The sequence below is a fragment of the Heterodontus francisci genome, chromosome 7 (genome assembly GCF_036365525.1).
Source record: "Heterodontus francisci isolate sHetFra1 chromosome 7, sHetFra1.hap1, whole genome shotgun sequence".
NCBI classification, from domain to species: Eukaryota; Metazoa; Chordata; class Chondrichthyes; order Heterodontiformes; family Heterodontidae; genus Heterodontus; species Heterodontus francisci.
The window spans coordinates 43388240-43404132 of NC_090377.1; the positions used below are offsets into that span (position 1 = coordinate 43388240).

The 15893-nt window shown below is 38.4% G+C and overlaps 2 protein-coding genes across 6 annotated transcripts in view; one reads left to right on the plus strand and one right to left on the minus strand.

Moving 5' to 3' along the window:
* tmem163a (transmembrane protein 163a) overlaps nt 1-10253 on the plus strand; it is a 272944-nt gene extending 262691 nt beyond the window's left edge. For 3 of the 4 annotated variants that reach the window (XM_068035084.1, XM_068035086.1, XM_068035085.1), the window contains exon 9: nt 5537-10253. In XM_068035084.1, the coding sequence (XP_067891185.1) occupies nt 5537-5597 (61 nt within the window). In that variant the 3' untranslated portion in view covers nt 5598-10253. The remainder of the gene's footprint in view (nt 1-5536) is intronic. The other variant, XM_068035087.1, reaches the window with a different exon arrangement.
* mgat5 (alpha-1,6-mannosylglycoprotein 6-beta-N-acetylglucosaminyltransferase) overlaps nt 10214-15893 on the minus strand; it is a 176232-nt gene continuing 170552 nt past the window's right edge. The window contains exons 14-15 of one of the 2 annotated variants that reach the window (XM_068035083.1): nt 12998-13155; nt 10214-12627 (exon numbers count right to left, since the gene is read on the minus strand). In XM_068035083.1, the coding sequence (XP_067891184.1) occupies nt 12429-12627; nt 12998-13155 (357 nt within the window). In that variant the 3' untranslated portion in view covers nt 10214-12428. The remainder of the gene's footprint in view (nt 12628-12997; nt 13156-15893) is intronic. The other variant, XM_068035082.1, reaches the window with a different exon arrangement.

Sequence of the window (15893 nt, forward strand, 5' to 3'; positions counted from 1 at the left end):
TTATTACCCGCTTATTATTTACATGCCGGTAGATGATTTTGGGGTTCCCTTTTATGTCAACTGCCATTCTATTCTCATATTCTCACTTTCGCAGTCTTAGTTTTCTCTTCACCCCCCCCCCCCCCCCCCCCCCTTCTCAACTTATTGTACTTAGCTTGGTTCTTGCTTGAAGAATTCACCAGACATGGGTCATACACCCTGTTTTTTTTTTGTTTCATCATACTCTCTATCTTTCTCATCTTGGTTCCCTTACCTTTTGCCCATGTTGGAATGTACCTAGCCTGTACCTGAAACATCTCCTCCTTAAAGATCACCCATTTTTCCATTATTGTTTTTCCTGTCAATCTTTGGTTCCATTTTATCCTGGCTAGATTCCCTGCTCATCCCATTGAAGTTAGCTCTCTCTAATTTAGAAGTTGTACTTTAGATTGTTCCTTGCACTGCTCCATTACTAATCTAAACCTTATGATACAAAGATCACTCTTACCCAGGTGTTCCCCCAGAGGCACTTTGTCCATTTGGCCCACGTCATTCCCCAGCACCAGATCCAGCAATGCCTCCTTCCTAGTTGGACCAAGAACATACTGGTGAAGGAAGTTCTCCTGAAGACATTTCAGAAATTCTTCCCGCTCTTTACCCTTTACTCTAACATTATCCCAATTGAGATTTGGGGAAGTAAAGACCCTCGATCTCACCATTCTATAGTTGAGGTCCCGGAAGACTGGAGAATTGCTAATGTTGTCCCTTTGTTTAAGAAGGGTAGCAGGGATAATCCAGGTAATTATAGACCAGTGAGCCTGACGTCAGTGGTAGGGAAGCTGCTGGAGAAGATACTGAGGGATAGGATCTATTCCCATTTGGAAGAAAATGGACTTATCAGTGACAGGCAACATGGTTTTGTGCAGGGAAGGTCATGTCTTACCGACTTAATAGAATTCTTTGAGGAAGTGACAAAGTTGATTGATGAGGGAAGGGCTATAGATGTCATATACATGGACTTCAGTAAGGCGTTCGATAAGGTTCCCCATGGTAGGCTGATGGAGAAAGTGAAGTCGCATGGGGTCCAGGGTGTACTAGCTGGATGGATAAAGAACTGGCCTGGCAACAGGAGACAGAGAGTAGTAGTGGAAGGGAGTTTCTCAAAATGGAGACGTGCAACCAGTGGTGTTCCACAGGGATCCGTGCTGGGACCACTGTTTGTGATATACATAAATGATTTGGAGGAAAGTATAGGTGGTCTGATTAGCAAGTTTGCAGATGACACTAAGATTGGTGGAGTAGCAGATAGTGAAGGGGACTATCAGAGAATACAACAGAATATAGATAGATTGGAGAGTTGGGCAGAGAAATGGCAGATGGAGTTAAATCAGGACAAATGCGAGGTGATGCATTTTGGAAGATCCAATTCAAGAGTGAACTATACAGTAAATGGAAATGTCCTGGGGAAAATTGATGTACAGAGAGATTTGGGTGTTCAGGTCCATTGTTCCCTGAAGGTGGCAACGCAGGTCAATAGAGTAGTCAAGAAGGCATACGGCATGCTTTCCTTCATCGGACGGGGTATTGAGTACAAGAGTTGGCAGGTCATGTTACAGTTGTATAGGACTTTGGTTCGGCCACATTTGGAATACTGCGTGCAGTTCTGGTCGCCACATTACCAAAAGGATGTGGATGCTTTGGAGAGGGTGCAGAGGAGATTCACCAGGATGTTGCCTGGTATGGAGGGCGCTAGCTATGAAGAGAGGTTGAGTAGATTAGGATTATTTTCATTAGAAAGACGGAGGTTGAGGGGGGACCTGATTGAGGTGTACAAAATCATGAGAGGTATAGACAGGGTGGATAGCAAGAAGCTTTTTCCCAGAGTGGGGGATTCAATTACTAGGGGACACGAGTTCAAAGTGAAAGGGGAAAAGTTTAGGGGGGATATGCGTGGAAAGTTCTTTACGCAGAGGGTGGTGGGTGCCTGGAACGCGTTGCCAGCGGAGGTGGTAGACGCGGGCACGATAGCGTCTTTTAAGATGTATCTAGACGGATACATGAATGGGCAGGAAGTAAAGAGATACAGACCCTTAGAAAATAGGCGACAGGTTTAGATAGAGGATCTGGATCGGCGTAGGCTTGGAGGGCCGAAGGGCCTGTTCCTGTGCTGTAATTTTCTTTGTTCTCTTTGTTCTATATTGCACATCTCTGTGATTTCCCTTAAGATTTGCTCCTCTGTCTCTCTCTCTTACTATTTGGAGGCTGAGAGAATACCCCAAGTAATGTGATCATCTCCTTTTTGCTTCTCAGCCCTAACCAAATGGATACTGTCTTTGCCCCCTCGAGGAAATCCTCCCTTTCCAACACTACAATGACTTCCCCAATTAGTATTGCCACCCTTTTCTCCATTACCTATCTTTTCTGAACACTTTGTATCTTTGAATATTAAGAGTCCAGTCCTCACCATTTTTAAGTTATGTTTCCATTTTTGCCACTACATCATATTCCCACATGACCATTTGTGCTTGTAGCTCATCAACTTTATTCACCTCACTTTGTGTTTACATACATGCATTTTAAATGTGTCTTTGTGTTCCTTGTAGTCCTACTTAGTATGTTTGTATCTAATATGGTACTATTTCCTTCTCTAGTACTATCGAACACTCTCACTTCTTTATGCACCTTATTCCTCTTTTTTATTTCTATGTACGGGTGCCCACCCCCTCTGCCAATTTAGTTTAAACCCTCCCCAGACACACTAGTGAACCTCCCCATGAATATATTGATTCCAGGCCTGTTGAGGTGCAACCTGTCCCTTTTGAATAGGTGCCTCCTGCCCCAGAACTGGTCCCAGTGTCTCAAGAATCTGAAGCCCTCTTCTGCACCATACCATGCATTGATCCTCCCTATCTTCCTATTTCTTCTCTTGCTAGTGCCTGGCACTGGCAGTAATCCAGAGATTACTACCTTCAAGATCCTACTTTTTAAACTTTGTTGTGACAGAGGCTGGAGGAATGCACTATCTTTCTCTAGTTCCACTTCTCCACGGGTCACAACATATATTTAAATGTTTACCCAGTTACTAGTATGACCAATTATATACTTTATTTTTATTTCAGAATAAAATCCACCAACAAGGTTTCTTCAATAAACAGAAATAATATTAATTTATTATAAAACTAGACTAATTCAGTAAAAATGCAAAGCATTAATACACAGATTGAATTATGAAAGTTCCTTCTAAAATTAGCCCAACACACACACACATACACGCACCGGTTAAAGAAAAAAGAATGACATTTTCTCTGAAGAGAACGCTTTACAAAACAAAAACTTTGGCCAAATACTTTTAATTCTTGAAGGAAAAGAAGATATGGAATGATATCAGTTGTCCCTTTATTCTGGCATCCAAATACACGTAGACAGCTGGTACTGGGATATTTTTGGAGCAGTTCTCTTCAGGCGATGTTGAGGATTAGTCTGGCAGGCTTTCCAGGAAAATGTGGCATCGGGGCGAAGGGGGGGGAGGTTTCAAATATCACACACTGGATTCTCATGGTTCCTCAGAGAAGTAGAGAAAAGGATGAGCTGGTTGCTTCTCTCTTAGCAGGCTTCTCCTAAACTGACTCAAAACAATCCAAACAAAACCAACTCTTGACCACCATAAATCACTTCTCCGTAAACAACTCCCCCTAGTCACCAGGTCTCTAGTTGTTTACTTAGCTGAAGACGTGACATCCAGTCAGTGTGTTTCTAAACCAAGTCCCAATGTCCAGTGACTTTAAAAAAAGTCCAGCATTTATATAATCTCTTCAGTCCTCCACAGGAATCCCTTTCCACAATTTTAAAACACGAGTCTTCACAGAACATTAAAAAAAGTACTTTCATTACAACTTCCTCCCTTGCTCCTGAAAATCTGACCATAAGACCTGCTGTCTGTTGTTGGTACTGACGTGTACCACAACTCCTTCCCCCTGCAGAATATTCTGCACCCTCTCTGTGATGTCCTTTATCCTGGCACCAGACCACATGGGACTCATGACGATGGCTACAAAAATGCCTGTCTGCGCCCTAAATATTGAATCTGCTGTAATGACTGCATTTCTACTCTTTGCTGTTCCCTCCTGCGCAGTCACTTGCCCATTGGTGCCAATGGTCTGGACTCCACACTTCAGAGGTGTTGTCACTCCTAATAGTTTCCAAAGCTGAGTATGGGTTTTGAGAGTGGCACACAATGAAGCCTCCTGCCTCTTCCTGCTCCTCCACATGGCCACACATCTATTATCCTGAACTCTTACCGCCTGTGGGGTGACCACCTCCTGGAATGTACGATCCAGGAAACTCTGATCTTCCCTGATGTTCCGCAATGACTCTAGAGCAGAGACCTGATCAGACACACCAGCAGCAGCTTATTTGACCCCATCACCCCACACTGAAAATCTTAATCTCCGCCCTGCCCCCACACGTCATGCCTGCTTTTGCCAGATGGGTAATTAAAGGCGTGGGAATGCTGGCCGCTGTGCTGAAGGTGTGGCGGGACAGTAAGATTGCTGGTAAATATATTTAAATGAATTCATTTTAATGATTTAAATATGGAAACTGAGGTCCCGTAGCCCAACAGCAAGGGGGGGGGGGGGGGGGGGGGGGGGGGGGTGGGGAAAGGCCACCACAGAGCTCGCCGCTGCCGGAAGATCGGGCCAAGCCCTCCCTGGCGTCAGCCTCTGAGGCAAGCATCTGCCAAAACAATCTTTTGCCTCCCCCCACCACGGAGCCCGACGTCGTGGCTTGATAAAATCCAGCCCTATACATGCAATATGTACTCCTAGCAGTATCTCTCCTTTTGTAAAGGGAACCCCACCAATTTTGGGGGATGAGCAGTGTGAGATGTTGTACTACTGCATTGCAAACTGGTAGTGCTATTTTTAGAGTAAAAATTCCATAAAGCACTTTTCACGACCTCAGGACGTCCCAAAGTGCTGTAGAACTAATAAAACTGTTGAAGTGTAGTCACTGTTGTAATATAGGAAACATGGCAGTCAATTTGCAGGTCCCACAAACAGCAATGTGATCATGACCAGATAATCTATGTACATAACTCTGGCAAAGACACAGGAGAGAACTCCCCTGCTCATCAAATAGCGTCATAGAATCTATTAGTCCACCTCAAGAGGGCAGAGTTTTTAACAGGTCATCCAAAAGACAGCACCACTGACAATGCAACATTCCATTGGAGTGTCAGCCTGGCTTATGTGCTAGCACCGTTGGAGTAGGATTGGAACCCATGATCTTGACTCAGAGGCATGTGAGCTGCCAACTGAGGCAAAGCTGCCACCTGAAAGCTATATTTATTTAATTTGTGAAGATTTTCTGTTTCTGTGTTTGACATTTTTCAGCTATTAAATAGGCTGAAAACCATGTCTGGGGCTTCTTCTTCTCTGGCCTCCTTGTCTCGAGAGACAATGGGTAAGTGCCTGGAGGTAGTGGCTTATGGAAGTCAGAAGTCCTACCAATTATGTTGAAGGGTGGTTCTCACTTTAACTTTTCTATTTACTTCTAGGCTTCTTATTGACACAGTCCCACGAATAAAACAAACTCATAATTATGAGACCTTTGAATGATAGACATGAAGAAAATATGCAGTGATGGCTCAGTTCTACAGGTATGAAGACTGCAAGACCTGGAAAGAATCACTAATCAAGACTACAGTAGTAACTGGAAAAAAAGCTGCTGCTGTCCTATTTCCCAATTTTGGTCCAAACACGTCCCCCAGTGAACAAATGATGCTAAATACAGACTCCATAATTTTATGAGACTGAAGATGATGGAGCTCTTAGCTGTTTATTACATATGCAGGGCAAAGAGGTGTGAGCATGTTTTTATTCATAAAAGGGTAGATTTTAATGAGCTGGTGGCTGACTAGAAAAACGTGCCAACCAGTCACCTGATCCTGCTAGCAGAAGCCTGGTCCATTTTGAGGGCGGAAGCTCATTGCCAAGAAAAAACAAGTAGCTTGCTGGCTCTGTGTTGGACTGGAGTGGCAAAGACCAGGCCAACAGCAACCTACATTATTCTTGCCGAGCCCAAAGAATTACTCCTCTTTGTGGCCCAAAAATGTTAAACTTACTTTTTAGGTGTTCTATTGTACTGCCTTTAAAACATTTTGTATGTTTCACCCAGTAGTCAGTCAAGTACATAGGAGCCCGATTGTAAATCAATTTGCACATTAATAGGACTACTGCTTGAAACGAGTGCTTCAACTGCCCAGAAGGCTCCTTTGAGGATGGTGGCAGCTAGTGCTGGTGTAAATAGGGTGGTAAGCCATTTTCAGGCTGCTGCTGCCCCATTTACACTGGGTGGCTCAGAGTTAAAATCTACCCCATAAAGTCTGCTATATATGCTAGGCAATCAAATGAAAAATGAATCAATACTCAACATGTAGGAGTGGTTAGAATTACACAACATCTATTTCACACAATATATTATAAGCAATTTTCTTTAATGCATTAGTAGGCATGATTAAAATAATTCTATAATGTACCTGCTTTTGAATATTTCCTCCAACGTTCAACTAAATTGCTAAAGGTAACTAAAGCTAATTGCTCGACTTCTGACTCTTCAGTTATTTGACCAAAATTCACTTTTTTTGGGCAATATTAGAAATGCATTTCTGGTTTTCCTAATATATTTGATACGTAAGCAACCAATGCTAAGAGAAAATGTGAGCAACTTATTTAGAGCAATGACAGATTTGAAATTTAACTAAATAATTTGATGCCAATTAATATAACTTTTTGGAATGAAGGGAAATCAGAAATAGAATTTGTCCCCTTACCCCAACCCCCAGATGTACCATTCCAAAACTCATTGTATTTTAACTTGGTTTAATTAATTTTGAAAATAATTGTTATAGGACCCATTATGTCAAAGATATTACGGATGAATGATATTTAATTTTTTTGAAAGAAAATGGGTAGATCAGCAAAAATCTAATCTTAATTTTATAACCAGACTCTCTAAATTGGAAGGAAATGCACATCCTTCTGTATTTCAATATTCTCCAAATGATGGGTCTGATTTTCACTTTTGGCAGTCATTGCCAAAAATGAAAATTACCTTTAACATCTTTTCACAAATCGCAGCATGAAATTTAACCAAATTGTCCAGTTAAAAAGATAAGGCTATTTATTAAGAGGATCTGACTTATGTTGAATTAATACAAGCTTCAGTAAGTTAAAGTTATCATCTTCCACATGCTATTCCTAAGTTAGTATCAGAGAACACTGGATGCACAGATGGTCATTACTTGAGCTTTAGTAGAGCTGAGGTTTTAAATCCTCATCTATCAAGCACTACTGATAAAACAGGCATCAATCCACTGATAGCATGTGCCATATACTGCTTGATGCACAGAATCACAAAAAAGAAATCAAATCGATATCCCAAATTGTCAAGGCATTTGAACCCCAGTATCAGCTTGTAGTAAGTTACATCCAGGTTGTATTGAACTAACTGAAAATGCCATTATGATCATTAATGTAGTATCCAGATTAGTGAACTCTAGATGCTGTTCTTGGGGAACCAGATAACTCTCATGACATCCTTATCCTTAACAAGGTCATTATCTGTACTACTAGGTTTAAGAATGGGATTGTGCATGATGAATTAGTACCAATGCCAAAGTTATTCTTGCTTTTGTCTTTTCCGTAGTATTGAGCCACTATGATGCTGTCCAGATTGAAATAAACTGGTCAAGGCCTTCTACTGGGATCAGAGCTGCAGTTCTTAGAAGATATAATTTCGAATATGTCACTGACACCCAAGTTTACACCATGAAAGCAGGCCATTTCACCCAATGTCTGTGCTAGCTCTTTGCTACATCAATCAACAATTAATCCCATTGGTCTCTCCATAGCCCTGAATGTTTGTTTCAAAAATGTATCCAATTTTCCTTTAAGAAGTGCAATAGCCTGTGATTCAACTACTTCCTGTTGCAAAACATTCCATGTTCTTAACTCTGTATAAGGAAATTTATCCTCAAATCTTAGCTCACAGACTATTTTAAGTTGATAACCTCTTGTCACTGACTGCAAACCAGAGGAAACAGTTGAATCCAAAGAGGTTCATCCTTTGAATACACTAAATGAAAGGATGAACAACATTGATACCCAAGAGTTGTTTCAATATTTTGAATACAACTTGGTGCAAAAAGTACAGCAAAATGCAGAATGAATTAAGTACACCCTGTTCAATGGGATGAACATCATGTGCAGGACCAGGGTACATATGGTGGAATAGCATGGAGCAGATACCGGTGAATCCTTCCATACAAATTGGTTTATGTCGATGTGCCAGTTAATACACATACCTTGAAAAAAGTACAATAGTGGGGAGCAAAACTTCAGGAATTATTGTTTATGGTAGAAAACTACTTTGACACAGACAAGGCATAAAATTTGAACATTTCTAAAAAAGTTAAAATAAACAGAGCCCAAGTTAACTAAAAGACCTGAGCTAATACTGGAATGATAAACCTCTCAATGATAATTGTATTAATATTAAGATAAAGAAAATTGAGCATTACTTGAAATTTGGGCAGGATTTGGAAGCAACTTTAAGCAAAATGATGTTATGTTGAAACCAAATTTAATATATTTATTTGACCTAAGTTTTGAGCAGATCTTTATTTAGATATTTAACAATTAAAACAATCCTTTTCCAAATTGGGCTTAGAAATACAAAGTTTTCACAATTTTTAACATGTAAATAAGCCAATTAATTAGCTCCTTAACTCCTACTTAAGCAAAATTAAAACCTTTCTCAACACTACCCAGAAATTCAGCATTGTAATTTTAAACTATATATGACGGCAACTTGCATTTATACAGAACCTTTAATGTAGAAAATTGGCCTGAGGCACTTTACAGAATAGTAATCGGACAAAAACTGACACTGAGCGACACTTTAGAGGGGGTGACTAAATGTTTGGTCAGAGGTTGATTTTAAGGAGTGCCCTAAAAGGCGGCGAGAAGTAGACAGAGAAGCGTAAAGAGGCAATTCAAAAGTTTAGGGCCCAGACCAGGGGTCGGCAACCAACGGCTCATTAAAGACTTGTCTACGGCTCTTGACCTTGATTAATGCAATTTCTGCGGATTCAATCAAAGTTATTTTTTCATATCCTATTTTTTGCATCCATCTTACACAAATATAAATATGCCCATCCATTTTTGGCAATTTTAAAAAAAAACTTATTTTAGCCACCATAATACATTCAATTTTATTTAGTAGTTTTGCTTTAAAAATAACTTACAAATATTTTAACAAAATAGATGTGATAAAATAAGGATTCATATATTTTATTGGCATTTGAGTAACAGTATTGCAGCTAAGATACTGGTTTTTAACTAAATTTAAAAATGTCTTTTTTCGTTATTAATGTTGCCGATCCCTGGCCTAGATAGCAACACAAATTACGTCAGAAGGTGTGTTCATACATTAATCTTGCCTCAACTTCTTCTAAATGACCATAGGCTGTAGTGAAGTGATGCAACATTCAATGGGAAAAAATTTAGCATAAAACCTTCAGACAAGTATTTTCTGATATTTGTCGGAGAATGCAAATCAAAGTGGTGCGAGAACTGAAATAGGTTACTGACTTCTTGTTCTTTGCATTCTTATTTATTTTCACTTGGAGAAACTTTGATCAGGATTTCGGTTGGGTTAAAGCTGGGATTATTCACTGTTTGTTACACTCTTTCCAGCAGTCAGAATGGCTAAGGGGTTTAAGGCATTCTGGGGTAATAGTATTGAGTTTCCCCATATTTTCCATTTTCTTTGCAAACAGAACCATTATGGAGCATTAGATTATCATTGGATAGCTCTGGAGGCTCAATTGAAGTTACCAAACTCAGGGAAGGCCTGATTTTAAATATCAATTTAGTGTAAATGAATACATATTTAAGTGAGAGCACAATGATTGGGATTTAAATCTTTTTGTCTGCACTTTGATGGAGTCTTCAGCTTATTAGTTTAATGGAAGTTCTGTTGTAATATGCTGCAGTTAAATATAATCTATACAGCACAATAAGAGTGCATGAAGTGTGCTTTAAGTTCTTTTAGTTACAATATACAGCATTTAAAGATATTTGATGTTAATTAGGATAACTGTTCTGTCCAAAATGTACTCCGTATATTTATAAAAGACAATGTACAAACCAATGGCATAAATTCTCTTCACTGAAAAGATTTATTGAAAAATAAAGTTTTTTTCCTCCTCATCAAAACTGTGGAAACAATTTCTAAGCTTGCAAGTGCAGCTTTCAAAGCACACCTCATTTCGTATATGCCACTTGTGCAAATACTCTATGACTTCTGTGATTATACAGGAAAATCATGTTCTTATTTCACAATTTGGTCAAAATTTTGACTGCCATGAAGTATATATAGTATTTTTATATAAGCTGTTAAAGCAACTTTATTACCCTTCAAAGGCACATAATTTACATTACATGGAACCTTAGCTACAGGAAATGTTTAATATTTACAAGCACGATACAAGCAAAGCAAGTTACAGAGCACCTAAAAAATTAAATTATGTTTTTTTTATATACAAATGTGCAAACTTGTTTGGATAGATCTGCAGTTTAATGAGGTTTAGCTGCTGTAGGTTAACCTATGCATCACTGATTTTTCATTTCCAAAAGCCACAATTTTTTTTTTAAAACAATGATCAATGTTTTGTTTTAAAAAAACATTCTTTACTGCAAACACATACTCCTCAGTCATCGACACATCTCATTCACACAATGAAAATCAATGAGATAACAATCAGGGGTACCAACATAACAGTTGAACTTTAAATATAAAATGAATATATGCAAATTGTGTATCAAATGTTCTAAAAGGTTTTATCATTTATCAACAGCACCATTATAATTAATCAACCACCATGTTGATAGCTTTACATTGTTCACGATATGATCAATACCAGTCATCTTAAAATAACCCTGTAGACAGTTTTGAAAGTCACATTAGTCACTTATAGTCTACAATAATTTCAAACCACTATCAGCACGTATTTAGTGTAAGGAAAGATTGAACATTTTGGAAAGATGTTGCAAAATAGAACTTCAGTTATACTTATTTCTACCACATTTTGTTACTGTTAAATGTGGCCTAATCATCTGATCAAACATTTTGCTTCAATTAAATAATTTGGAAGATGATCATGATTCTACTGAAGTTTTGTAACTCATCCAAACAATTTGGTGACAAGAATATTTGACTGAAATTATATTGTTGCTTATTTGCTGTGTGGCTAAAAAGGGTTAATGGCCTTCCTTAAATGTATACACTCCTGAGCCTGAAAAGAAAGTGCAAAGATATGAAATTCCACCTCACCTGTATAGTACACATGATATGATTATATAAACAGGTGGTTTTTAAAAACAGTTTACATCAGGATGTTTATATACAAATTGCAATAGAAATTATTTTTCGAACAGGAGGCTGCTATTTAAAATGCCTATTCAGCTAATTTACTTGTGGTCTGAAATAAGTCTAATTAGGATCAGCTGATGCTGACTAAAAGGCAGTTAGTTGATAACATTGCCAGCACCCTAATGATATCCAATAAAGCCACAAATATTAATTACAATGTTACAAATGTCTTCCAGGAATCCTTTCTATTTTATATTTCATACCAACAATTCCATTTTTTTAAAATTCAAATGGTTAAATCAAAACTCAAACTCTGATTTAAAACAACTATTATATATTTCAAGCAGTTATTACTGCCAGCAACTTCAGCATATGATTCTTCATTCTAAATAAATGACACCACTAGCCATGTCTAAAAGGAAACCAAACCTGAAAGAAGAGCAATTAGGATTTGTTACTTTTATCTGTTGCATGATTACAATGGAACATTGTAGTGGACCTTTTCTAAACTTGTAAGTAAGCCATTTTGTTGAGACTGTATGTTTGGATTTCTGCTGAACTGAAAGTAAACCAGAGCTTACTAAGCAGCCTCGTTTAGCATGCTCATTTACCCAACATTATTTACTGTTGGTTATTCAGCTGACCTCAATTTCTCATTTTCCATTTGTTAGCATGATTTTCTGAATTTAGAATATTTACCAGTACGACTTCAATTTACATCTGTATACCTAGCCTTCTCAAAAAAAAGTCTTTGTAGACAAGAAACATAAGAAAATTGTTGCTTGTTCTTTCCATTGGGTAGATAGCTTTTCCTATTCAACATGTTCGTCTGGGCATGACCAATATTTATTCTCTTCATATGAAATACTGTACTTTTAAATAAAAACATGTTTTCATTATTCTTTTTGAGGGATCCTTTCAAAAATTAATGACCAAAATGTTTGGTCCTTATGAAGGCCTACTATCCCAGCCTTTAACACATACAATCGACTTTGCGTAGGGATTAACAACTGCTATACACATTCTTGACACAAGGCAACTTGTCCTTTCATATAGTCTCTGCATGGACAGATCCTTTTATGATTTTCATTTAAACCTGCACAGCTGAAAAGCAGTAAATCACTTTGGAAAAAGCAGCGCTTCTTGCTTTCGTCATAAGCTGGAACGACAATATCATTCACAGATTCAAACGATAGGCATTCAATTCCATACCTGCAAGTAACAAATAAAAGAATGTTAAGTCACTATCAACTTCATGATTTATAACGCAATTATATTGATAAATAAATGTTTCTGAAACAGCTTTTCTGTTAGTTTTCTTATTACATACATGATGGACTTTTCATAAAAGTTGGTCAAAAACATTAGCACTTTGGATTATACAGCCCTATATGTTACACATCGTGAATGATGACTAGCTAATTTTATATATATAATAGCCTATTATGAAGGAAATATCCTTCACTGGAAGGAAATATTGGTGATTGCTTAGCTGATTTGACAGATTAACTCAGGAAGGTATTAATAAGTTTTCTCAGTTTTATTTTAGGTTATACATCGACATCTGGTTAAATATACTTACTTTCCCAAGTCACTGTCTTTGTTCAGATGTTGAAAGAAGGAAGGTTCACATATGAGCTTATTCTCTTGACAAAGTTGCTTACAAGATTGCCTGGGAGCCGCAATTTTAACTTGGAGCACACTCAATGGAGGCCACATCACTTGACCATGGCAGAAATCCTATAATATTGAGTTGAATGTTGTGACTATCACAAAGTAACTACACTGATTTTCACAAAGTAACTACATTATCTAAGAAATGTGTTTAGCAAAAATAATATTTCTCCCAGTGGTAGACAAAAGAAACTAGGACAGCAAGATTTACAGCAGCAAATATTTGGACCAAATATTGTAAGATTAGCTTTAAATTGCTACATTTAAAATAAGAAAGAGTGCTGGCTGTATTCCCAAGTGGATCAATTTCACTTTAACATATGCATAATTGGACTACTTTTGCATATTTACTGTTAGGGAGTCCCAGGATTTGATCCAGTGACAGTGAAGGAACTGCAATATATTTCCAAGTCAGGATGGCGTGTGGCTTGGAAGGGAACTTGCAGATGGTGGTGTTCCCACACATCTGTTGACCTGGTCATTCTAGGTGGCACGAGTTTGGAAGGTGCTGTTGAAGGAGGCGTGGTGAGTTGCTGCAGTGCATCTTATGTATGATACAGTGCTGCCACTGTGTGTCAGTGATGGAGGGGGAATATATGTTTAAGGTGGTGGACGTGGTGCCGATCAAGTGGGCTGCTTTGTCCTGGATGGTGTTGAGCTTCCTGAGTTGGAGCTGCACTCATCCAGGCAAGTATTCCATCACACTCCTGACTTGTGCCTTGTAGATGGTGGACAGGCTTTGGGGAGTTCCCAGGCTCTGACCTGCTCTTGTAGCCACCGTATTTATGTGGCTCCTCCCATTCACTTTCTGGTCGACGGTAACTCCCAGGATGTTGATAGTGGGGGATTCAGCAACGGTAATGCTGTTGAATGTCAGGGGGAGATGGTTAGATTCTCAGTTGGAGATCATCATTGCTTGGCACTTGTGTGGCGCGAATGTTATTTGTTATTTATCAGACCATCAATCAAGTGTTGTCATTGCCTTACATCACAGATACTTGCAACAGCCACTCAATTATACTTTTAAAATGAAAGCAAGAACATTCTGAATCAAAATGTTTGAAGCAGAATACCATTAGAAAGTAAGTTTGCCCGTTACTGAGAGGAAAATAGATAAGAATAGAGTTAAAAAAAAAACTTTTTGATTCAATAGGAATGTTGCTCTGCTTATTGACTATAATTATGGAAGCCAATTTCATAGTTTTTATCAATGTCCTATTTGAAATAATTAAGGTATTTCATAATCCATGTAGTATGATACAATGCAGAAAATAGATCTTGTGAAACTTGTCAAGTTCCTACGTTACAACAGTTGTTATGACCGAGGTGAGAGGAATGCACTGACTTTTCTAGTCCCACTTCTCCACAGGTCACAAGATATATTTTTAAAATGTTTACCCAGTTACCGATTCGGTCAATCATATACCCTACTCTCTATCCCAAAATAAAATACACCAACCAGGTTTCTTTAATAAACAACAAAATTATCAGTTTATCAAACAAGACTTATCTGGTAACAAAGCAAAACATTAACATAGACTGAAATATGAAAGTTCCCTTTTTAAATTCCCTACCCATACATTGAAAAAAAAACAGAAATTCTCTCTGCAGAAGTCTGTTACAAAAAAAAAGAATACTGTGGCCAAATACTTGCTAATTCTTAAGGAAAAAAGAAAAGGTATGGAAGGAAGTGAGTTGTCCCTTTTGGTCTGGTGTCTGGGCATATGGAGAAGAGTTACTGAGATCTTTTCTAAAGCAGTTCTTCTCCAGCTTATGAGCAGCAATGCAGCACCAGGGATTTTAGCGCTCACACACTGGATCTTTGCAGGGTTTCTTCCAAGAGGTAGACAGAGAGGTGAGCTGGGTGGTTTCTTTTTCCTTGGCAGGCAAAACACCAACTGTCTTCAAACCAGTTCACACCCCAACAGAAAATCAACCTCCTGACCTCCATAAACCTTGACATGTGGCTGTTTTGAAACTACATCTCAAGAGTCCTTTCAGTGAACACATCCATGGAATCTTTTCAGTTTTAACACAAGTCCTCAAAAAATAAAACATAAAAACATGGAAGCACTTTCGTAATACAGTGACAACACTTCAAAAGTATTTCATTTACTGTAAAGTGCTTTGGGATACCCTGAAGTCATGAAAGGCGCTATATAATTGCAAGTCTTTCTCTCTAAGTATCGTCAATACCGTGAAAAGATTTGGTAGAGCAGAAGGGCCAACAAAATGGTTATATACGACAATTGATTTCTCTCCCCATCCATCAAATTTAATTAGATTATGGGATTACATTATTATAGAACGCACTTGCAAGTATTAGAACCATAATCCGAAAAAAGTGAAGGTGATTCTTGGTAAAGGAATTTAAGCATGGCCAGTAAGATAGAGGACAACAGACAACCTAAATTACGAAAACACCAACTTATATTTATGTAGTGCCTTTAACACAATCAAATGTCCCAAGGTGCTTCACAGTAGCATTATAAAACAAAATGACACCAAGCCATATAAGGCGATATTAGGTTAGATGATCAAAAGCTTGATTAAAGAATTAGGTTTTGAGTATCTTAAAGAAGGAAAGTGAGGTAGAGTGTTGGAGAGGTGTAGGGAAGGTATTACAGAGCTTAAAGACTAGGCAACTGAAGGCGCGGCCACCAATGGTGGAGCTATTAAAATCAGGGATGCTTAAGAGGCTGGAAATATGAGTGTAGATATCTTGGAGGGTGGTAGGGCTGAAGGATATTACAGAGATAGGGAGGGTCAAGGACATGGAAGGATTTGAAAACAAGGGTGAGAAT